General features: G+C 37.9%; 1 protein-coding gene across 1 annotated transcript in view; it reads left to right on the forward strand.

Moving 5' to 3' along the window:
* PEPD (peptidase D) overlaps positions 1-25,252 on the forward strand; it is a 141,636-nt gene that overhangs the window by 54,547 nt on the left and 61,837 nt on the right. The window contains exon 10 of the mRNA XM_080365007.1: positions 24,646-24,714. Coding sequence (XP_080221133.1) covers positions 24,646-24,714 — 69 coding nt within the window. The remainder of the gene's footprint in view (positions 1-24,645; positions 24,715-25,252) is intronic.

Genomic DNA, 25,252 nt, shown 5'->3' on the forward strand with positions numbered 1-25,252 from the left:
TCTCAAAGCTGCCTTTGAGAAACTTGGAAACATGGAAACTTGGCTCAAGGTATTTGCCTTTATCCAGAAAGAACCTGAGATGAAGGACTGAGTGCTGTTAACAGCCTGCTGAAGGACTGGAAAAAGAGAAGCAGATTGTTTGAGCAGTGCCCTCCAGCAACACTGGAAAGAAGAGAGAGGCTCGGTCTTTCCTGGTATTTCAGAGATTGAAAAGACCCAGAAAATACATCTTCCCATGCCATCTTTCACGCATCAGGAAGCAATTTAGGAGCTGATAGGGATGAGCAGGAAGCATGGGTCTTTTTATATATTTTTCCTTGCTGGGAGAGAACTTTTACAGTGGGAAAAGTAGTTTTAATTTTCTGAAAAGAAGAAAAAAAAAAAGCTTTACTTCCTTTATTTTTCTGTTAGAGCGTAGGCAATCACAGCTGGGCATGTTGGTCTACACCAGTAGACCATGTGCTTAATTTTCTTTAACTCTGAGTCACTCCTAGCTGATTTTACGTATGTTTTTCTTTTTTTTCAACCTGAACAAGTATTTTGAATCCATGAATCATTTATTTTGATGGTTCTCTTTAGAACTGGAAGCAGGTGGAAATTCATCAAGCTGATGAAAAGGGATCTGGGAAAAAAATGTCTATCAGCTGCCATGATAGGTAGTGCGCTTGTAGACATTGCCAGTGGCCTTGAGATCAAACAGCAGAGTAAGAGCCCAAGAAAATCTAACTAGGTAATGAGTAGTGGCTTTCTTTTGATTTACAGCATGGCTTTACAATCAATCTATAAAGCTTTGAAGAGAAAAAAATAAAGCTCTAAGGGAAAAGGAAGGGCCATACAATTAGTTGTTACACTCTCCTTACTTGTCTTCTATAATTCCAAAAGTGTGTGCTGAAAATGGATGATAGCGTGCAAAAATCTCAGCTCTTGGCCAGTTCCTTTGTAGATTCAAGCTGAGATATGGTTCATATCATGCTGGTTCTTGGTCAATATTCAGTTTCATCTTAGCTATAGATTATATGTAGATGGTTATAGTGGAAGGAATTTGACAAGGGTTGCATGTGTGATGTAACTTGCAGCTCTTGTATATCAAATTCCTGCTCTGATCTCCTTTTCTTTCATCTCCAGTGTCTTTCATTAAAGAATTGGATGGTGAAATGGATGTGATAGCTTGGAGAATATTTCAGAACCACATACGGCAGTATATTTTTACTCAAGTAAATCACTACAGTTCAGAAAACTAACTCAGGAATATTGTGCTGGAATATGGATTTAGAAATGCAGTTTGTAATTGTCAGGACACCATTTGGTTGAGACTGCTCAGTCATTAATTTGTTTGAAGTTGACACTTGAGCTGAAAGACTAATAGCTGCCTTGGTGCATTGCTCAATTTTAAATCTAATCTGTTACAGAGTTTGGGTGTACTGTAACTGTGGATGTAGTTTGTCATTTTTATAGCCGGGGGGGCAATACTATTGTTTGGGGACCTGGGGGTTTACTGTTCACATGCACAGGCTTTTTTTGGTATATTAGTAGAAGTTGGGCGTAATGAAGAGCTGATCTTTCCGATCTTAAAGTTTTAATATGTGTATTATAGCAGTTGTTTCCACTACTTGGAACAATTTATTTACTGTTAAAATCCAGAAAATATGTGTTTTCATCATCTGAAAAAAGGAAAGAATTGTTCAAAACTACAGGTTTAACTCATGTGCACAGAGTGCTGTCAATGTCATTTTTCCTATATCAGTGTGCACATAATGTCAGGGGGGTTTAGTGCATGTGACAGACTCTTCTGATGTGACTTTTTAAAAAGGATTTGTGGGAAATTTTTTTGAAAAGTTACTACTAACTTGCATGTATGATTACTAATTTTGGAAATGACAATTTGCAAACTGAGGCAAGGCTTACATTCATAGTAACAATCTGTCTAGCATTATTTCCTCTTCATATTTCGAATCAGTTATGTTTTAGTCATAATAACATAATGTTTCTCAGTTCACATAGGAATAGTAATTTCAGTGTAAATGATGGTATAGGCACAAATGAAAATATTTCCCCACCCCGATACTACAACGTTGCTACTTCATTGGAAGACAATTTTTTGAGGGTATCTCAGCTTTTAATGTTTCCCCAGTCTGGCTCCTGCTTTACCCTATAATGATTTAAGCTGGCAATAGTCAGCAGACAATTCTTTTTGTTGTTGGGGTTTTGTTCCCCCCACCTCCCAGTGCTTTCTTGGCTGCACTCGTTCATTATTTCAGTATCGGGAATGTTTGAAACTTGGAGCGTAAACCGTGAAATATTTGCTGCACTGTCTTTTACATAGTTAATAGATGTACTGGATCCCCAAAGTATAAATCAAATTATGTAGCCTATTATGCTTTACATAGGAAAAACAAAATATGAAATATTTTACAATGCAGAAAGTGCATGTGAATCAAACTTTTGTTGTTCCTAAGGGATACCATTTTGACAATTTTATGAGGTTGCGATTTATTTGTAGGGCAAGTTGGCACGTGATTTTGATAAAAGTGATGTTCACACAGCATACTGCTAACAAGAATACTTTTTTAAAGCCACTAGTCTTGCTGATTTGTATTATTATAATACAGTATCTGTTAAACTCCCTAGAAATGTGCCTCTCTGAGATATACTTATAAACCCTGCATGGTAATGCTGGTCAGAGTGTGAACAACATAGGCTTTCAGTGTGTGCTGAGGAACGTTTTTAAGGAATAATAAAAAAAGAAAGCTGTTAAGAATTGGGAGGAGGGGGGGAAAGCTGTATTTTTTTTTCCAATACAGACTTGATTTTATGCAAAAGACTCAGCAAAAAACGTATGTTCTTGAAACTCTCATGCTACCTCTTGCTGTGAAAGAATGGTCTGACATGAGTGTCCAAAAAACAGGACTGTTTTAGGAATGACATTTCATTGAACAAATACTTCAAACTGTTGTCTTGCAAGATATTCCTCTAAAACTATGTGTTAAATTGTATTACACATTGGCTGACTGTATATTGCACAGAATTAAAAATGCAGCTTTTATGTACATGCTACGTGCTGCTTTTTTTCTGGATGGGATGTTAGAACAGCTAACGTGGAAATTCTGTACCAGCCGCATTTGTGTTTCCAACTGCGGCCGTGGAGTTTGAAGCAGAACGGACAGCCTCTGGTGAGGCTCCCATACATGTGTATCAGCGAAGAATCATGGCTGAAACCATAGCTTCTCTTGCTTTCCAGACCTACAATGACATTAGACATCAGATCTAATTTCCAGCTTAATTTTTAACATCTGTTTTCATACCTTATTTCTTTGAAATTGCTTAAAAATACTTGGCTGGCAGCCACTTCTGAAATGTCTATGAAGACATGCTATTTCAGAAGCAGCAGCCTAATAAGTGGTATTTATTCTTTCTAATTTTATTTTTACTTTTCTTTCCCTTTTTGCTATTTAAATTGCACGAGAGAGCAAGTCTGCAAACATCTTTATTTCCTTCTCCTTCCCCCCCTCTTCACTTGTATCTTTTCAGTCTTTTTTTAGCCTCTCTTCAACCACATGCAATGTACTAAAACAAGGAAAGGTATTTGGCAGTATCTGTCCCACTATTTGGGACATGTGGGATGTATGTTTCATAGAAATGTTCTGGACAGATTATAATAGGCAGTAATGAACATCAGAGACGATAGTTCAGAAAATAGTGGTGAAAGGGGTTTGGTAAAAAAGTGATTTATGAAGTAGAGAAGCTGGAAAAAAATGAGATTAGAGTAGAAATTAACTGATTTCTATAAATCATATCTATATGTATATATTAGTATATACATATATATTATAATGTAAGCATAGTAAATATATATTATGATCTATATAGAGATCATAAATCTACTTTAAAAAATATGTATATATTAGTATATACATATATATTATAATGTAAGCATAGTAAATATATATTATGATCTATATAGAGATCATAAATCTACTTTAAAAAAAATAATAACCTGAGCTCAGAATTTTGCCTGTTATCAGCCTGATCTTTTGTTTCTTCCTATTCAACATTTTGTCTTTCTGAAAGTGTAAAGTAATGACAATCTGTTATTGCAGAGAGAATTGAAGACCTCTTAAGAGCTGAAAAACAGTGATTTTTTTGAATGGTTGAATTCTGAAAGAAATGAAGTTAGCAGGAGTTTTCATGATCTGGTACTTGGCACAGAGCTTGCTCTGTTCAATATTGCAAAGGGGAGAAAGATTCAGGAGGGCTTTCTGCAGATACATGGGCTGTCAAAACCTTTGTTAATGAGGGTTTATACCATTTAGGTGGAAAGAGACCAAAAGCAGTACTGTTATTTTTTAAATAGCACTGGTCAGCCTCCAAAATGCATTTTCATTGCTGCTGAAGTTATTAGAAATATTGATCATGGGAAGTCTGAAAGGTGTGATAGTGAAACAGTCTGCATGGGTGAGAGAAGAAAGTTCAAGCACTTTAACCAGGTTCTATGTATGTTTAAAATATTATTTGTATGTATTTCAGTTTATAGGGGATGTATGCACACACACATGCATCTTACCTATATAATATTTAAAATTGCTTTAAATAAGTCCTGATGGAGCACAATGTTTCAGAGGCTTTAGCAGCTTCAGGAGTTGTCATTACATGTATGAAACATATCTCTGTCAAAAAGCCATTGGAATGCAGTGCCCTGTGGGGTTATTAGTAGCTCCCGAAGGTTATTGCAGTTCCAGTCCTACACAGTTTTGGGGTGAGAAGACACATGAACTTTGCCAGATTTTTCTTGGCAAGATCAGTTATTCCCATTTATCCCTCCTGATCTACATGTAAGAGGCTGGCAGAGGACTGTCAAACAAACTCTTAAACATCTGTTATCTGCAGAGGTGAAAGGGAAAATGCCAGTCGGTCTGGCCATTGCCATGATACTTCACTCCTACACAAGGGTTTATTACAGAGTTCCATAGTCTGCAAGAAACGTTTCTGTGCCATATAAAGGCTGTGAATGCTGGGTTGTTTCTTGCAGCCCAGTGGTGAGGACCACTGAAATGAGAAGAACCAGGCAGCACACCCCAGCTTTCAGTGTAAGTAGATACAAGCGGGAACAGTAAATTGCAGGAAGACGCCTCAGCAGCACACAAAGATTTAGTGAGATTCGGTGTGTAGTTCTGATCTCTTGTCATAGAAGTCGAGGCAATATAAAAACCAGTACCTGTAATCACATTCAAAGGTCTTGATTTTCAGAGAGATTAGAGAAGGCAAATGCTGCTTTAAGTCAGAGTGCAGGATTGCAAAGAGACTTTGTGGGAAGATACAGAGGTCCAAAGGGATTACGGAAGAGGAATGCTCATAAAGCTACTAAACCTAATAGCAAGTACAAGAAAATATAGATATAATCTTTAGCCGACAAAGAATCTACACAGATAAATTTTATGTGAACTCACTGTTATTGGAAAAGTTCAATGGAGAGTAAATCAAGATCTTGTAAAAACAAAACCAGATCCCTCATGTTAACAAGGTTTTTAGAAAATGAGAGTAGGAAATGGGAAGGAAAAAGATAGCATTTTACTTTTGAGAGTGTGAGAAGCCATTAGGATTTAATCACATTGGTAAGATGTTATTTGTTGATTGGAGGTGTGTGTGTGTTTATTCCTTCTTTTTATTTAAAGAAGATTTCATAGAGAGGCCATAGTTTGGTAGTTGTAGATGGCAAACTCAGAAGCTGTATATGGCTTCTATAATTATCTTTATTCTGAATAAAAATAGGTAGTTCATAGTGTGTTGTATACTTTATCTTTTTTCAGCTAGGAGACTATCAGATTATTTTTCTGCGAAGTCTAGGTATTCCCTATTTAAGGATTTACTGCACATGAGAATCCTTGGTAAATGAATTACATATTCACTTGAACGTCTGATTTTCTCTGAGGCTAAAGATTATTGTTGTCTGGGTGTGAGTGCAGCAAAGCATCACTAAGTGGCAGTGTGACAATGCATAGCTTATACATCCTGCAGTATGAAAATATTTTGGGTTTTAATACTCTTAATATGTGTAATTCATTAATGGGGTAGATGAACTTGCCTTGCACAACAGTTGTATGAGAACAGAATAGAAAACTAGAATACATGCTCATCTAATAACAGAAGTCAAGAAAGCTGCCAGCTGAAACACTGCCAACTTGACCAGCTGGGACAAGGATCAGCGTATCCAGGGGCTAAGGCTTGGACCAGAAGTTGAAAATGTGTTTCCATACAGAGTTCTGCCAGGAGATGCTAAACAAGTCTCTTTGATCACCTTACATTTTTCCTTTCGTTATTTCTCTTTTCTCTGGAAACAGAGCAGAAGCTCCAATTCTCTGTAAGGTACCTATAACAGCAAATGGCCAGCCTCAGCTGGATCTCTTGCTCCTCTCTGATAATACTTAAAACGTGCCCCAAAAACCACCCTTAAGGCCCATTTCCCTTTCAAATGCAATATACAGCTTCTGCAGTTATGCTCATTCAGTATATTAAGGTTGAATTCCAGTTTTCTGTTAAGCTAATCAGATTTGCTTGTATTACAAGGTGGGGTTTTTTGTTCTTTGTCATTAAGAGGTGAAATAAAAGCAGAATACAACTCAGGAAATTACTAATTAAAGAAGCGGTAGACTTGTTTTTAAAGATTCTTAACACAGTTAGAGAATATAAGGAGAACAAAATTAAACTGCTGGTAAATGATGGAGTAGGAACATGAGTCTGCGTAGTCTCTAAATTGCTGTTCGCGCTAGTGTGGTAATTGCTGCAAGTACTGGAAGCAGTTGGAATGAATAGGTGAAACTTATTCTCAAAAAGCTTGGAGTATTTATAAAGGAGTTTTTCAAGACAATGTAGAAAACTCACTCAAGAAATATGGTAAAAGGTATTATAAAAACAGTAGTACAAAGGAAAAAATTTCACTTTTTCTTTTAGCTGCAGGTGAGCTTTGTACATCTTGGTCTTGTTTTGACTAGCTGTGATCAAGAAGATGAAAATCTGAATGATTGTACACTTGGGAAAGATGACTTGTAGCAATTTAAAGAGCTTTTATTGCATTGATTATTTTAAAGGAAAGTAAACAAAATAGATTGGAGAACTGTAGTTTATTTCCATATTGTATGCATTTTAAAAAAGGTGTCCGTTTTCAGTTGCGATTATTAGAATTTCAAAAAGAGAAATTAAACATCTGTATTCTTCCCACAGAGCCACTGCAATTGTTAAACGTTATCCCTAAGCCTCTCCTTTCCCATCTGTTCTAATGAAGACTGGTAGAAATAATCCAATTCGCTTGCCGGAGGAGCTGTGCTTTCCCAAAGGCAGGCTTGGGCTGTGTTGGGGGCTGGCAAGCTCACCTGGTACACAAGAAGCTGCAAGTGAAATGGATTCATCTGTTTTCGCTACCCAAGCTAACAGAGAATTAAAAGTAAGGCTAGAGAGTGAAAAATATATTGGATTCCTTTCAGCTTAGATTATCAAAGGAGCTGCTGCTAATGTAAGGAAAAACCTTGGTTTCAATTTTGAAAAGTGCTGTAGTCCCACTTCTATAGTGCCTTTTCAGTAGAATTTAAGCTTTTAAAGGCAACTATATGTTTTTGCATAGAGTATGATCAGTGCTTTAGTATTCGGCAGATGCAGGCTTCAATTTCCAAAATATTTAGATGCTTTCTGCAATGTTCTCAGCTAGCCATGATCTAAAAGCCTTACTAATAACCCAGGCGGGGCACAAAGAGATGCTCCTGTTGAAAAGGAGTGGCAGGAGTTTGTGCAGTCTGCTTGCTGTCCTCTTCCCTAGTATCATGTTAAAGAAACCGGCAAGCAACAGCATAGGTTCACCACACAGGTCACCAATTTGGTGGGGTGAGCGTGGGGAGACTCAGGGGCAAAGGCAGGTCCTCAGGAAGAACCGCTCCTGCCTTTTGGCCCAGGCAGGATTCTGGCACTAGGAGAACACTGCATAAAGTTTGCTGCTTCAAGTCTCTCTTGAAGTTTGTAGAGGTGATTATCATAAAAAAGCACAAAATACTTGAGTAAAAGTGATTTGCCCATCGTTTCTTCTGTTACGAATGCTGCAGTGCTACAGAGTAGAAACGTGGAGCTTCAGAGAGCAATAAGGGGGACTTAGAACATATTAATAACAAAGAAGAAACGGCAGCATTTCGGTGATCACTTGAGCCCTTCTCCAATGGCTGTTCTGGGTTAAACTTATTTGGGTTTGGAGTCCTTTTTGAGTTTTACATTATTCTATACCTCATGGAATTGAGTTTGGTTTGGTTTGGTGGGTTTTTTTTGAGGTGGATGGTGGCAGATATGTCAGAAACAAAATGAAACAAGTGTGAAAGGAAAAGGGAAGTGCTATCATGATTATGCATTTTGTTAAACAGTGTAACACTGTGTAACATCTTAGTTGCAAAGGTTTGCTTTGATTCCTTTCTTAATATGAATAATACCAATGTCCTTGGCTCATGAAAACTGGGTATTTACCCATGATGCTTTATCTGTCATGAAACTTCAGCATCTGCCCAGCTAAAAATTATTTCTATTCAAATAGTCTATTTTAAGTACTGATGGCATAAAACCAAAGAACGATTTGATAGCGCAGGGGAGAAGCTGAAAATGTTATTTAAAAGCCAGGGATACCTCTAGCGAAGCTGCTCTATTTTCTTCTTTCCTATAGTGATTTTCTGATTAGTTCTATGTCAAACAGTCTCCTTTACCTCACACATTCTTGTAGACCTTTGCTCAAGTACCTGTGTTAAGTAATTTTAATTTATTATGATAAGCCATATGCAGTTTGCCATTCAGCGAAGTGCTTGTCACTTTGCTGTAAACTATCTCATATGATGTGACCTAACCAATTCTGACAGCAGGGAGAGTTCAACCACAATATAGAGTTTAAAAGTTATTTACAGTGCTTGAAGGTCTGTCTGCGTACAGTATCCGCTTAATCCAGCCTAAATCCAGAGAGCTGTCTTCTGGTCCTGCCACTCTCTCTAATGGTCGTTAATAATAGCTGTTCTAGTCACCCTGTCTTCTGACTGAAAAATCTATCTGGAGTTGTTGCATCTCACGAGGCAGATCAAAATTGACATTTTTTTATTGATGTAACTGGTTTCTGCTGAATACTTGGGGACAAATAAAAGTAACTGAGCTCCAAAAGGAAGGGGAAAAGTCATTCATTTGGTGGAATTACCAGCCAACTGATATCTCTAGTTACATAAGTAGTCCTTTAAAAAATTCAGCTTAAAATGTACTTGAAAAATGAAGAATTAAAGTTAGCTTTTTAGCTATCAATTGCTTTAATATGTCACATTTATTTTCTTCAATATAAAAATCATTTCATTATTAAATGAATTCATGATGTCAATTATCTCATTTAACGCTTCTATTTTGTAGACTAATCTCATTTAACATTTCCATTTCTTCTCCAGTGGATGTAGTATTAAAAGTGAGAAACTGTATGCTCATTTCATGAGAAAATGAATGATCTTTGTTTGCTGTTACTGTTTCGTAACTATTTTAATATCAATATATGTGTGCAACAACATAGAAGATCTAAAAAGTGATTTAAATTTTAGCAGATTATCTAGTTCTGCTTTACGCTTGGGGCAGGAAGAAAGGGAACAACCAGTAGGTGCAGCCTGGGTTCCATGGGAGATGCCAGGTTGGGTTCCATGGGAGATGCCAGGTTGGGTTCCATGGGAGATGCCAGGTTGGGTTCCATGGGAGATGCCAGGTTGGGTTCCATGGGAGATGCCAGGTTGGGTTCCATGGGAGATGCCAGGTTGGGTTCCATGGGAGATGCCAGGTTGGGTTCCATGGGAGATGCCAGGTTGGGTTCCATGGGAGATGCCAGGTTGGGTTCCATGGGAGATGCCAGGTTGGCAACTACGACTGTGCTGATACGAGGCTCCAGTAGTGGAGGACAAGTATTTAATCAGAGTTAATATGGTGTTATGAAGGTTGTCTTATTAAAGAAACCTGGATTTAATTTTTTATATTGGATTGTTTGGCTGATAAAGTTAACTCCATGGCTGTAATATATTTAGCCTTCAGTAATGCATTTGATTTCTTATCACACAACATTCTGATTAGTTGTGTACAGTATTAATAGGGTACACTACACATTAAATGGGTTAAAACCTGGCTAACTGACAGAAGTATTTGTCAGAAACAAATCATCTTCTAACACTTCTTCTTTTTTACAAGTGGGGTTAAAAAGGAGGTGATATTAAATCTGATGGTATTTGACCTCTTGGAAGCAATTTCTAGATTCCAATAAATCATATAGATGTAGAACTTTAAGCATTAGTAGGCCATCAAAATGATGGGAAGGTTGAGCTTTAAGATCTGGATCATTTGATCAGCTGAGCTTATTAATTTTATTTTATTCTTTAATACAGACAAGAGGAGGTCGTAAGCTTAGGAAGAAGGAATTTAGGTGAAAGCTGGAGAATACAGGACTTGTGATCTGGAAATAATTTAGCCAAGAGAGTTCACAAACAACTGAACATGTCCTCTGTGTAGTGAAACTCTCAGAAACAGTTAATGAGATTTTTATATATACATGAGAGCAAAGGCTTAATTACCTCAAGGGGATTGAATCCAGTCCAAGGTAATGTTTTTTAAATCTCTCTCTATGGCACTTCTGTGTCTTTGTAGAAAATCACAGCTGAGGTCTTCTAATGTCAGCTCCGTTTGGGAAGAGATGGCAAGGAGCAGTTTTTCCTTGAGAAATAAGCATGGATACACACTGAATTATCCAAGAATAGCCTTTTTGGTAAATACAGGCAATCCTTTAAAGCAGGGTCCTCAATCCGGCCCCCGGTATTTACAGACACCCCTGCCGCGCACACACCCCCACACACACACCCCTGCCAGGGGTTGGGAGGGGGGAACCAAGCAGCCGCAGATGACCTCCTGCCACTTCATCTGCATGCTGGCCCTTGTTTAAAAAGTTTGAGGACCCCTGCTTTAAAGAGTGTAGAGGTACTGTTGGGGGCTACTTGGGCGCTTAAAGGAAAAGCCCCCACATGTTTAGTGGCTGTATGGTGAAGCCAAACTTGAATAGAAACTGAGATACATAGGTAAGATATAAACCACAAACAAGGGAAATGGTGAATTCTGCCTGTTTACAAAATCAGCTTTTATAAATGGAAAACCAGCTTATTTTGATAAAGACTTTTTTAAGTAAGGACTTGGGTAAGTTAAGTGTAAAAACCACATGTGTCTGAGTGAACCAGTGGTCAGTGTTTCCTGAACTTTACCCTGAATTCAGAGAATTCAGCAGCCCTCACTGATCCCTGATGTGCCGTGTCTTCTAACATCCCACAAGGTCTTGGTCCTCTGGCTGGCACTTGGGGCATGAGCCACATCTTTTTGCCTTGTGTTTGTGGAGACCTGTCAAATCTGATGGTAAGAGTGGCTGCTCCTATAGCCTGCTTATGGAGTTTCAGCACCAATATCGCTTGATACTTGCTTTGTCAGTGAGGAATGGCAAATAAAGCCCATGTTTCTGTTTATATCTCACAAGTTTACTGAATCCAGTGGAAGTGGCATCTCCAGAGGGAGATGAAAGGTATAACGTACTAGTGAAAAGGTACGTGCCAGCTGAATACAGAAGTATTTTAAACACTTTCTATATTCATGGTAGAACTAGTGCCTGGGTCTTCTAGGCATCCTGGACTGTCTGTTGGAACTACTCAGATCCCTGTTGCAGAGATTTTTGAAGGCAAGAAATGTGTTGAGAATTCCTGTAGATCTGTCCACTGCTGCTTGGATGTGGCATTAGACTCTGATTTAAGGCAGTGTGACTATGTATATCTCTATCCACTGTCTTCAGGGATGTGTTTGCTTGTTCATCTACATCAGCAGGAAGCACAGAAGACCTTTTGTTAGTCTGGGAGCTGTTGGTCCTGCAAGTGATGCCTCTGCATATTGTCCTGTTTTTCTGTATGCCTTCATCTTCCTGTAGGGAGAAGGAGGCATGGTTGGTGGGTAACAGATCTTATGTATAGAGAGAACAGATGATGTCATTTTGGTGCAAGAGCATTACTGTGCCTCCTGACAGACAGGGCTTTGCTGAGCAGTTTCATATCTTGACATGAGCAGTTTCAAGCCGTAAGTATATATATGCAGCATCAGGACAAAACTTTTCCTTTAATTTTTTTGACAGATGTAAAATTTATATTGTTGGCCAACTACTGGAATTCTTTTATTTGCAGCTAGTGGAGGCTCAGCAGTGCCAGGAGCAGAGTAACCAAAACATCCTCACAATTTTAAGCATGCAGTGAAATGTTAGGCTCATTTATAGTTCTTTGATATCATCTTTCTAATCCTTATGGTTTTAATTCTTTCTAATAAAAGCAGTAGAACTACAGAAACTGATGAGCACAGAGCTGGACAATTTTCTTTGTCAGTTATGAGCAGGCAAGTGGATTTGTCAAGCCATGCATGACAGCTTGAATTGTTGAAAGTTCTGTTGAGGGTGTATTTTCGCCTTCCATTTCACCTGAATGATGATTTGTACCGTGCAGTGTAGACTGCAGAAGAACCACAATCAGTGTTACGGATTTCTTCTTGAGCCTGCAAGAGCTTGAGAGCTGTTGGAATCATCTCTGCTGAACGCATTTCATTTTGTAACCCGTGTCTTGCAATGATATTTGTTTTGAAAGTTGCATATTGTCATCTTGGGAGATGAAGCTAGTTAACATGTTTTATTTTCACGAGTTCACCTTTGCAAAACTTGCCCTGCATGAGCAGAAAATCGCACACGTTGGAGTTTTCAGGACTGTGTGCAGGGGAGCATAGCCTCCTCTGTCTCTTGAAAATGCTTTCTGGTTCTGTTGTGTTAGGTTGTCTTGAATTTAGCTTTCTGGTCTGTTGGGACAGAGGATTGTTGGAGACTCAACCAATTAATATGGACACTTTTAGCCATATGATGTTAAAGTGTTGATACATGTTTTCTTTACTTGGAGTCTTTTTCAAAGACTTATAAGTCCTCTCTAGATTTTTATAACAGATAGTTCCTAGCCCCAAGAGTAGATCTTTGGAGTCATCTATCTCTGGCTTGGCTCTCAAAAGAGTAATTCCATTGGATTGAAGAGGCAAGTGTTTGAAATTCGGGAGACTGTAAAATTGATTCTTCCATAAAGAAGTAATTTGTGGTAAATGGTGTAGTCCTCTGGGCAGCTATTCACTCGTTTTATATGAGCAGAACTCTTGAAACATGGTCAGAAAGATTAGAGAAGGACATCTCTGATCTGTCACTTATTTGCACAAGCCAGGAAAATTTTCTTTCCTTTTGATGATACAGTATGTTGGAGCAGACCCAGGCAAACACACCATCTTACTCTAGGCTTCTGGGGGCAGGGAAAATGCAATTTTAAGAAAAGTTTCATAGTGTTCTGGAACTGACTAGATGATTCTGAAATACTTCAGCAGGTTTTCTATATGTAGTTTAGTGTTCTCCACCAGGGAAGCAGAAATGCACTGCATTACTTAAGAAAGCATGTGGGAGATCCAGGTGAGGTTGCAGGGTTCTGCCTTCTGGGGTGTAAAATTGTCTGCCATGAGCTCTTCCAAAAAAAGTATCTCCCCAAGAAAATGTTATCCCTTTCCACATTACTGTGGTGTACTGGACTCGTACATGAAAACAGGTAGGCAGCTGGCATTTGTGTGCTGTGTCCTTGCTTTGGTAGAAAGTCTCTGTGGACAGAGAAGGATATCATAGCATTTATTGGCCATAGTGCCATCTTAAAACAAAAGCAGTAACTATAGTTAGCATTTAAATAAACCAGTAAATTAAATTGAAAGTAGGACAAGCCGTCAGTACATGTCTGATTAGCTTCTATCATAATGTTATTCCTGGTACTGGCCTTATTACTGTCCTTCCCCAGCACTTCTAACAGCTAAAATGTTTCTTCTTCTGGAATATTTCTTTTCATTTAATATTAATGGGTATGCAGTCCTTAAACATATTTGTCCTTGGCCTCATATGAAGAGACACAATAAGAGACAGTAAAAACAGTAAGCTGGTTGGGGGGACGGGTGATGCAAGGAGATACATTCTCATTTGACTGCTTGTCACTTGCGTTGGCACTACAGGATTCCTGACATGGTGGAATAGCAATTGGGTGCCATACATAATAAATTTAAGAGTGGGGTTTTTTTTTCAACCAGGTAGATCTACTGTAATCTTTTAAAAAGTAATGTTCTCGATAAACCTTGATAAAGCATCTTGCCACATCAGCATTTGTTCTTGACGTCTGTTAAGTATGAATACCTAAATATTCACAATGACCTTTCAGATACACTCTCTTGAGGAGATACAGTTCGTATACTCTTCATAATAAGCTGCTGTTCTTGTTATTGAATCAGAATATAAATGGACAGTGCACGTTATAAGGTAGTAAAATATATTTCCTGCCCCCAAGAGCTTGCTCTATAAGCAGGAGTAGATGAAAAGGGAAATGAGAGGAGAGTATGTAAATCAAACTTTGCAGCAGTTTAAGTCTTGTTGTGTGGATGTTCTGGTATCCATGTGTGTGTTCGGTGACTTCATCATAGGTGCCAGTGATGTGAAAGCATCTTAACTATCAGTGTGTGTTAAGTGCTAAATATGTTTTAGAGAAGACTTGATGTAAACTGAAATACCAGCAGTTTCATACCCAATATATCCAAAAAGTAGAAATCAGATAATGAAAATTAAATTTAACATATAGGAGTCAGTAGAAATAGCGTAATACACCTTTTTGAATATTTGTAAAATACAGTTTAATGGGTAAATTAAACAGGCTTCTTCTATAACCTTATTAGTTTCCTCATGTCAGATTCAGATCACTGAAAGCAGTGAAACCCTAAGACTGAATTTACTGTGTTGTGTAATGAATGGGAACATGCAGAGTTTAGAAACATATTTAATAACTGTAATTTATCACATTTTAGGTTGTCTCAGCAAAAAAATCTATTGTAATAACATGCAGTTTTAAAGGTTGAATTGCTACAGGATATCGAGTGTTCACAACCAGCTATCTATACTCCCTGTGATTCAGATAGAAACAATTTGTTCCATGTTTGCATTGAAAACTGACTTAACCGTAGTAAAGAACAGTTAAACTTCCATCACTTCCATATTTGCGTCAGCCTCCTTTTAATGTAGATAATGGGTTGGCCGCAATCATCACATTTGTTCATCTACCACCCTCCCCTCCCAGACGAAGGCAAAGGGTATCCTAAATAAATGAAAATGGATGGCTTCTGCAATAATTAAAGCATCTCTGGGCTCATGTTGTTTCCTAAAAAAGGAAGAAGTAGGAAAAACTGTACAGATGTCACCTTTTATTTTTTTTCCCTTAACTAGCAAGTTTTTTAGGAGCCTTGTGGTTTGAGCTGAAGAAACTAAAAGATATCCAAGTGTAATAATAAGAATAAAGCATTTCTCTTTATTATGGTCAGTTACCGCTGATCTCCTTTTAGAGTTTTAACAGGGATTTATAGGGATTCGTTTGTGGTTTAGGTTTGGAGATAATTAAGCACCTTTCTGCTGCAAAGAAGAAATGGAGAGAGAATTGGCTCAAAGCTAAAACAAGATTCCTGTACTAGCGCATACATTAAACCTTTTATTTGGTTGTCACCCCAATAGGAATGATTAGTGAGTTGTAAAGAAAGAAAATGTATTGCATTACATCTATTAAAGCATGTTTTATATGTAATGGCAATTAAAATATAATTGAAATCATGAGTTCTTCTAATTATTGGCTTTACATAATGCATAGTTAAAGAGTGAGCATCTATAAATGTGTCCTTTTTACACATCCAGAAATGGTTTGCTGGCAGCATTTTAATTAAAGATGGATTAGTTAAAATGCAGTTTAATCATTCTGTCATCAAAGGATTTAGACCTCATTAATTAGCTGTTGATAAATAGGTTTAAACTACAAAAAATTTAATTTAAAATATGCCAGTTGAGATCTGGAATTATTAGAGCTGGAAATGGAGCAGTGAGTCTAAGAAAAAAATCGTGCCATCTCTTTCCGTAATATTAGATTAAGTATGAAATTTAGACCAGAGCAGACCTTAATTCTGCCTTCTTAGTAATGGACGTTACTCCAAGTGGACTTTAGAATTGGTGAAGAAATAAAACGGAGACTTCTTAATGATCGTTGTTTTGTAGTGTGGCAGTGGGATCTGTTTGTTGTTTATGTATTTGGTGAAGATTAGAAAATAGCTTAAAAATCCTTCAGCTGTAGAAAGTGGATGAAAACAAATCCTGGATTCGAGGTTTTATAGCTTTCATATTGCTGTGCAGGAGGACATCCCACTGCTCTGTTAGCTACCTAAATACAACAGGTGGGAAGTGCCAGAGTGGCAGGCAGGGAGGAACATGAAGCAACATGCAGAAGGTGATGTTATCACAGTGCAGAAGACGAACAAGTTCCCTCCTTTAACACGCATGCTGTAGGACTGCGTTATCCCTGACGCCAGGATGGAACCACCCAGCTGGAGGGCAGCTGAAGGCTGACTGCTGGACTTGCTGTAGACTCCAGGATTACACACAGGGGCTGTTACCTCTGTCAGCTGCAGGGACAGTTATTCAAATCAATGACATCTAATTATTTGTAGTGGTCTAATCATTGCTGGAATCTGTGATGGCAATCTTTTGTACTATTTGTGCTTTTTCTGTCTGTTACTTAATAGTGGTTCTTTGACTGCTGGAGCTCCGATGCAATCCCTTGGGTAAACCTTGTTTGTAATCTCTGTATCAGCCCCTTGGCAGCCGTAGCAGCTCTGGACGGGGCATGTTCCTCTGCTGGCAGAGCACGTGCTCCCTGCCGGTTGAGCTTCTGCATACGAAAAAAAAACAGAAAGTGAGGTAGACCTTGACTTGCAAGTTTGTCAGAATTAACATTAAAATCTTTGCAGGTTTGCACTATGAATATCTTAATCAGCTTAATTGCTATGAAACAGTAACTGTAATGAGGATTTCAATAGTTCAGTAGTCATAATATTTGAATCCATAAGTCAGCCGGGGTTTATGCAGATGAATCAAACAACTCTTGACAAACGATAGCTGAATTTTCTGAGTAGAGCTAAAAGTTTCAGGCAAATAATAATTTGACAACCATACTTGAAGGCTTTCTTAAAAGGCTTCTTGAGTTTTAATTTAAAGATTAACTTATTGAAAAGGTGTATTTACAGAGCATTCTGGCAACTGTTCTATCTCTAGGGTACCTGTTCAGTTGTCTTGCTAAGCTTCTGGAACAGCTGAGTATAAGGCTATAGACTCACATAATCATTGTTTGCATTTGAACGTTGGTAATTAAATGGGTTAGCCGAACTTCAGTGAAAATGCTAATTTCATGAATTTTCAGAGTGAGGTAGAGAAATGTTGCACCAGCATAGAATTAGATGAAAGATGAATCAAGTGAGAGCGGGTATATGCGCTTTAAAACTGCATCTGTTAAAACTCTTGCCCTTCCCTCATACTGGAGGGAAAAAGAAGGGATTTAAACTCAAACCAAGCTGTTAGAAGAAACTTAGATCAATCTATCTAGGTGGGAGAAGGGGAGGTAATTCTACAGGCATTCTTAAACTACTGCGGTATCTTAGAGTCACGTCGGTTTTTGTTCTGTCCCAAAAATTATTCACAAATTTTAGGTTTGCAAAATGATGGGGGAGAACTTACTTTATGTGGAATTGTTACCTGTGGTTATGCAAGGACAGCCATGAAATTAAAAAAACAAAAAGAAAATATATTTATGTGTGTGAGGAAAATGTAGTTCCAGATTCTCTAAATTCACCGACCTGTGTAGCTTAGCCAAAAAGATGCAATAGGTAATGTCATATAACCTCTTCAGTTCTTTTTTACATAAGACAGGTAATTTATAGATCCCAATTATGCAATTAAAATGCTAATTACCCCTCACCTAAACTCCCTTTTTTGAACTGAGATTATCAATTGCCTTTAATCATTGCAAATGATGTGTGACATGTGACAGTACTGAGTTTTGTATTATTTACGGACTTTGTTTAAACGTGTCTCTGGTTTCCAGGTAGCGTTAATGGCTGGTGAAATGGCTTTGCCTTGGTGGACTTTGTTTCCTGAAGGAATGGCATTCCTTCTGATCTCATCATCCTGTGTTTTTAAAATATATCTGCATTTTGGGGTAATCTTAACCGCTGTTCCTGCCCTGGGCTCTGGCTTGTCATCCATTTTAGGACATAAAAGTAGCACATTTAGAAATACCAACATGAATTTTTGATTACAAAGGTGGGACCACTCACTTCTATGTTGCTTCTACACAGCTTTTCCTTATTTCATAATAGATGTTCTGCACTGTAGCCACGTTAATATGCTGCCAGTTCCATATGTCATGCTTGCTAAAGTTACAGCCCTTTTATCCCTGCTGAACTCAAATAACATTCTTCTCTTCTAGGAACCTATTATTAACTAGAATTTGCTGCATATAAATAAAATTAACTTAGTTAAAGAAAACACACCAAAAATGACAGCAGAATCTAGATGTTGGAATTCAGAAGGATCAACATTTTTCAGAAAACAACAGAGCATTTCTGCTTATGTGTGATACAAATTAGGACAATTTTAAACGGAGATGCTTCAAAGTGTAGCTGCTTTCAGTACTTCTGCTTGATATGGAGCAGAGCTGCTGAAGCTTACTGAGCATGCAGAATAACCCAGCCAGTGGTTTGAATCTCTAAAATTTTCATTAGAAGTAGTGTAAACAATTAGGTTTAAGAAGTCAATGCATAGAAGTAGATTTTTCCCCTGTTTTTCATGGAGCACTAACTTCTGTTCTAAACAATTTCCAGTCATGTAGGCCGCTTAAATAATAACATTGCTTTGTAAATCTTTAATAATATTGTCTCTGAGGTGTAGAAAGACCTTTGCTCATCTGCTCATAGTGCTAATTTTCTTGTTCTGGTGCAAGTTTGTTATCCACTGTTTCTTCATTAATAGTAAACTGGATTATTTCTCCTACTCACCTCCACTCCTTTTCTTTCTTCACTCTTTTGCAATGAAGTACTGACTTTTTTTGTATTAAAACAACCTCAGACGTGTTTGGCAATACTGCAGTGTTGTGTTATGAACTAAATGAAAACAGGATTAGATAAACTAAGCCTTAAAGCATCTGGTTGCCCATGGAAAATAAATGACATTACCAAAGTAAATTCATTAACAAAGAAAAATGCTCTGTATTTAAGAACTCACACTGTCTAGTGTGGGATTAAAGGGAGCATTGCTCACCTTGCTTGCATATCCACTGATGGGTTGTTACTGACACCTCCTCTGTGACAGCATGGGTTGTTACTGACACCTCCACTTTCCTGTGTGCATGGTTCTTCCAGCCTAGTTTGATGCTAAGTATGGATACTTCAGATAACATGGACAAATGATATTTACTGTGGCTTAACAATTCTGTTATTTGAGTTTTATAGCTTTCTCAAGTGAAGGTATTTATATGTCTAAATGATCAAAACCATGGCTTTCAGTCCTGGTATAGAGGGATCAGCTTTAGAAAATTTGGCTTTTCATGGATTCTTTAAAAAAAGTTTTGGGTTTTAGCCTCTCTTGTGGCTATGCTTGATATTTAGACCATAGAAAAGCGTAAGGGCACATTCTAGTTTTTCAATTCAAAAGTAATTCAGTGCACAGAGAACTAACAGATACTCACCTATGTCTTCCAACTGTAGTAGTTAAAAAAAAAAAAAAAAAAAAAAAAAAAAAAAAAAAAAAAAAAAAAAAAAACCACCAAACCCAAACCTACAGAAAATTCTCCAAGTTCTATACAGAACTCCCTTAAGCTGCTGTGGTTTCCAATTTATAGTTCAAAACCACCTGCTTGCATTTCAAGGCAAGTCTCAAGGAATGCGTTCAAAGAATACTATTTTTGAAGTGTATGAAAGTTCCTTTTTATCAGGAGGCAACTTTGTCAAAGGTGCATGAGGACATTATTGTGGGTCTAAAACATCCTCAAACCTGTGAGTGATCCATTGTGGGGAAAAAAAAAATAAAATATTTTCAATATAAGTACCTAATGAAATATTGACCCATGGGTGTCCTCAACTGTTCTGAACATTGGATACTTCACAAAGCAAGTTGCATTTCTGACAGCAGATCTGCCTGATAACGTGGTCTAAAAATCTGGTTCCCAAACCACTGGTATCCAGGGGATTTTGTTCTTGACATGTCTCCAGTGTCTGGGAATAATGTACAGGGTTATTTGGTGGTTTTGGTTTTGCTTCATCAGAAACCTTGGCATGAGTTACTGTTCCTGCATCCCAAAGTGATGTGCATGTCTCATTCTGCAGTGCTTCACTGTACTCGCTAAGGCTGCGGGACTGGGGTAGAGGGACTGTCAGAAGATGCCAAGGAGGAATGTGTAGGCAGTGTTATAGAAACTTTGGCTTAAGTTTTTAATAGCATTTTTTCTCAGATATTCTTGCCCCTTTTTGTTCCCTCTCTCTCTTTCATTTCTTCATACTTCTGCATTTTATGTAATTACAGTTTTTACCTGCTTTGTTAGATACAGGCCAAGATACTCGATTGGATTTTTATTTAGAAATTGAACCTTTTTGATCTGGAAGTGTCTTGGTTTTGGGAATGAATAGCTGAGAAATAAAAAATGTGGGTGTCTTATAAGTACTTGTTATAACTCAAGAAGAGCTGATGACAAGGATTCAAATTAAGAGATTACTTTTTTACTTCTATTCACAAATGAAAATCACACTCTGCTGAATGTGTATGGATACATTGTATTCTGCTGATGAGGAAGACCTGAAAAGAACCAAGAAGTGTGAGGGAAGTCATTACAGATAGTTTCTATCCCACCTGCTTTAAGTGCCTTTATTCCATAAATCCACTTAAATTAGGAAAACTGTTGAAATTAAACCACTTTATTTGATTCAATTTAGATTCATAGCACAGATCTGATTGTAATTATTAGTGTGCATTAGATAACAGTAGAAACTGGACCAAAGATGATCGTAAGACACAACTACCATTGTCAGAGTGGTTCTTAGAGTTTGTCAGAGAGACTATCTATAGCTTTTTAATGGCTTTTTAGGCTGTTTCGAAGTTGAGGCTTTTTAAAAATTCTGGGATTTTTGTTTGGATGTATGCAGTACTCCATAAGATCTCAAAAATAGCAAGTATATACTTTTTCTGTTATTTCTAATTATGATTAACCTGATATTTCTGAAAGCGGAGTTTTCTTCTCTCTCAAGTAAGTATAGTGAATAAGCTAGTCAAGACCCAACAGAGCTGTGGGGATAACACTTGTGCAGCAGCACATTTGCAAGGGTGGGTGCATGTGCACACGTCAGGTCTACTTGAGTTGATGGTGGCTAATGCTTGCTTACTTAAGTTAATGGAAAAAGCAGTGAGGTTTTTGAAACTACCCTCAATCTTCACATACTGTCAGTCAGTTAAACAAGCTGATGTTTTTGGCAAAAAGAAAAAGCACCAAACCCAGGATGTACCTCCACACTTTAAAAAAAAATCCAACAACCAACCAGAGTTGTCAAAAGCAAGGCAAAACACATGCCAGCTCTAACAAAGTTGTATGCATTTAAAAGGTAACATCTACATGCATATATACCAATGGCTGCATGATAAGTAATACATACATCCTCCAGGGAAATATTGCATAAAACATGACAGGCAGCTTTGAAACCCGTGAAGCAAGAAGAAAAAGAGGTGCTTAACTTTCATATCTGTGTTGGTTGCATTAAAAACCCACAGCAAAGCATCAAGCACCAATGTAAAACTGCCTGAACACACGTGTCCTCCAGTGAAAAAGACCAGGCAAAGTTCAAGATGCGATATTTGCAATATATGTGGAGTGCCAGATTAAATGATATTCCATCCAACTATTTCAGACTTTATACTTTTGTATTGCACTTTTGGATAAAGATTCTTGCAGTGTGTAGACAGTGAAATCCTGGTTGTGAAGAAGTCTAGTGGCAGAATCTGCATTAACTCCAGTGGAACCAGGATTTTAACTACAAAGTACTGATAGCTTCTGTAATTCTACACATACATTTTTCAGTTGTGAAAAGCCAACATTTGCCATTAAAGGGATATGCAATCCTTCACTTACCTGTGACATGTTATACCAGGATGTTGGCTGTCTCTGATAGAAATGTTGGACTTTTTTTTTTTTTTTCCAACTGCACGAACACATTTCCAATGAGTCATAGCCCAAAAAAGTGAAATCAAAAAAGTGATGTGAGTAGTTTTACTAGTGGAAAACTCATTACCTGGCAAAGTTGTACTATCTTCAGCTCAGTCACATAAAAACTCACTTCTTGCTCTTAAAACAAAGTCCATAACGTTTGATGAAACAATCGGGTTCCTTTTTCAGAAAACAGAAACAAAGTTCAGGCAACAGCTGGATTATATGAAGCACGTCTTAATTTATTTACGTCTTTTTACTGCTAATCAGGGAGTACTGCAAAAGGTGAATACTATTACTCGGCTGCACAGTTTCATATGAATTGCAACCATGAATATGTGATCAGTTGTCATATGGAAAAATAAACCCTGCTATCCCTGCATTGCTGATGATGGAAAGACATTTACAACATTCATTATTTCATTTTTAAAGCTCTTTAGAAGGTTACTGAAAGTTGCTGTCTAGCGGAGATAGTTTATATAATCATTTAAGGATAAAATACACTGAGAGAGTTACTTCCCAAAATGTAACTATACATACGTAACAGTGTAATATGTTATTCTGCAAAATGTTTGTACATAGTGTCGTATCTTACAGGCATGCCTGCAAGCATTCTAGGGAAGAGCAAGTCTGTAACTTTGTTTCCATACAGAATGTCCATTTGGTGAAAAAGATGTCTGTGCCGGAGCAAATAAAATTTATCACCTACATGTCATTAGCTAAATTTAGTGATACCTCTGCTGTGCTCTCACCATGTCAGTTTCTCCTTAGCTTCTCTGTCATTTGACCTACTCTTTGCCATTGCTGTTTTGTGGAGGAGTACAAAATTAGTATTTCTACCTTGTAAAACTATAGCATTTTGAGCAGAAAAGAGGTCTTGTTAACTGGGTCTCCCTACTAAGTCTCTAAATGTAAGCTTTTATTTTTCCTTGTGTGATTAATTTGTATGTTATGTTTTGTTCCTCTTTAAATATTGTAATTTTGTGTAATTTTAAAATCTGGTTTGTATTTACAAGCATGTAATGTCTTTAATATCCTTCAAAGGATTTGAATTGTGTTTTGTGGATTGCTGCTGCAGAAGGACAAAATCACATCTCTATTCTTTGAATAGCACCATTATCACTCTGTTAATGAAATGATTTCAGTATTACAAGAAATGAGTTTTTGAAATTCATTCAGTATTAAAGGGAATTGGATTGTAATTAGAGCATATTTCAGAAAGAATAAAAGGATCCATGACATGTGCTTAGCTCTTAAAGCGCCTAATCCTATATTAATTGTGCTTTGGGCACATCTGCCCTCATGTGAAAGGACCTTTGACAGCAAAGATGAAAATGTTTTAGTGCTTTTAAGACCAAACAGCTCCTCCAGCAGGATGGCTGTGCAAGAGGGGTACTGTTGGGAGAGCAGGGGCCTGCTCTCCCCTTCCCTTCCTTTGCCTGTCCCTCACACACACAAAAGCAGACAATATCGTGTAGTAATGTTCTTTATAGGTTGTTGAGGACTTGGCCTAGTGTTATCACGTTATCTTCTTTCTTGTTCTTGGGATTGAGTGTGTTAATTTATTTTTTTTTCCATGTTTGGGCAGGGGAAGGTCATAGAGGTATTTAGGTACCATGATCTGGAATTGAATAGTCTCATGTTTTCTCTGTGTTGTGCTACAGGCAAGGAAACAGGAGACCATCCATTCCAGCATGGACTGTGATGCTAGCAGAAGGCACCTGGCCTGATGTAATGGGAGAGCTCTGCTGGCTTCTCTGGGGAAGGGGGTGTACAGCGTGGTCAGATGCAATTCAGGCTTCACACATACACAGGGATATTTAGTGCAGCTTTCAGCAGAGGATATCAGTGAGGTAGTAAAAATGAGATAACTTCTGCTGAAATTGTTCTGAAGAGCTTTGCCCTGCTTGGCAGGCTCTGGCTGGACTTCACTTTTGCTGAGTCTACGTGCCATAGACTGAAGGCAGCAGGGTTGAAAATAAAGGTCATGGATGTGGTTGTGTACCTGAAATACAGCAAGAAATGGTTTTCTCAACTCCACTTCGGAGAGTTTGGCCAGCTTTCAGCATTTAACTGTTACCATCCCTTTTTTGTTCTATGGTCAGATGAATGACCTTTTGCCAGCAATAATTTCCCTTTCTGTGTTGAGTTGTTAAGGAAAGCAATTTGCCATTTGAAGTTACTGAGCTGCACTTGAGCCCCTTGTCTCTGCTGCGGAGTTGCTTAATGGGCTTTGTGGAAATCTGTGATGCTCTGCAGGGCTGCTGAGCTCTGGATGTGGCTGAATTTGAGTGTTCAGCTGAGCAGAAATGGGCAGAGTGCCTCGTCGCAGAGCTGAGGATTTGCACCAACACAGCAGCACTCAAGCAAGACTTGCTTTTCTCCCTGTCTTCTGGTGGTTTTGAATGTATTATTAATTACCACCTTTCTTTTTTTGCAGCTTGTTCCAGCACTACTGCTATGCTCGAGGTGGCATGCGCCACACTTCCTACACTTGCATCTGTGGCAGGTAAGTTGATGGTTTACACTGAACTGTTGCAGTCTTTATGGTCAGTTTCCCACTAGATATCTGTAAAATTGTTCCTTTCAGGCACATGATGTGTTTGCAAGTACCACCAGAGTGAGTTTTGACCTGTTTCCTCTGGAAAAGCCAAAGAAAGGTGGCTAGTACTGTGTCTTAAGAAATAACTCGATTACAAATTCTGCTGCGCACAGGAGATCCCCCAATGACTACTGCTGCTGCTAAGATTGTGTTTATGCTCACATCTGTGCTGCAATTGGCTTTTTTATTAAATAGTGTTATGGAGAAGGGCTTTTAGAGGTATTCTCTGTTGTTCAAAAATACTCTCTTTGAAATACACTTGAAGTATTTAATATCATTCTCAAAATTTTTTTGCCTCAAAAGGTAGGATGTGATTAAAGTAGTCTTTTATAAATTCAGAATTTTTTTGCTCTCTCTTTCTTGCTGAACAGCTGGCGTTGAAGGTATTGTATTTGGGAAAGTATTATAAAAATTCTCCCTGCAGTTGTAGAAATGTGCATTTTTA

Source organism: Falco punctatus, assembly GCF_963210335.1.
Source record: "Falco punctatus genome assembly, chromosome: 14".
NCBI classification, from domain to species: domain Eukaryota; kingdom Metazoa; phylum Chordata; class Aves; order Falconiformes; family Falconidae; genus Falco; species Falco punctatus.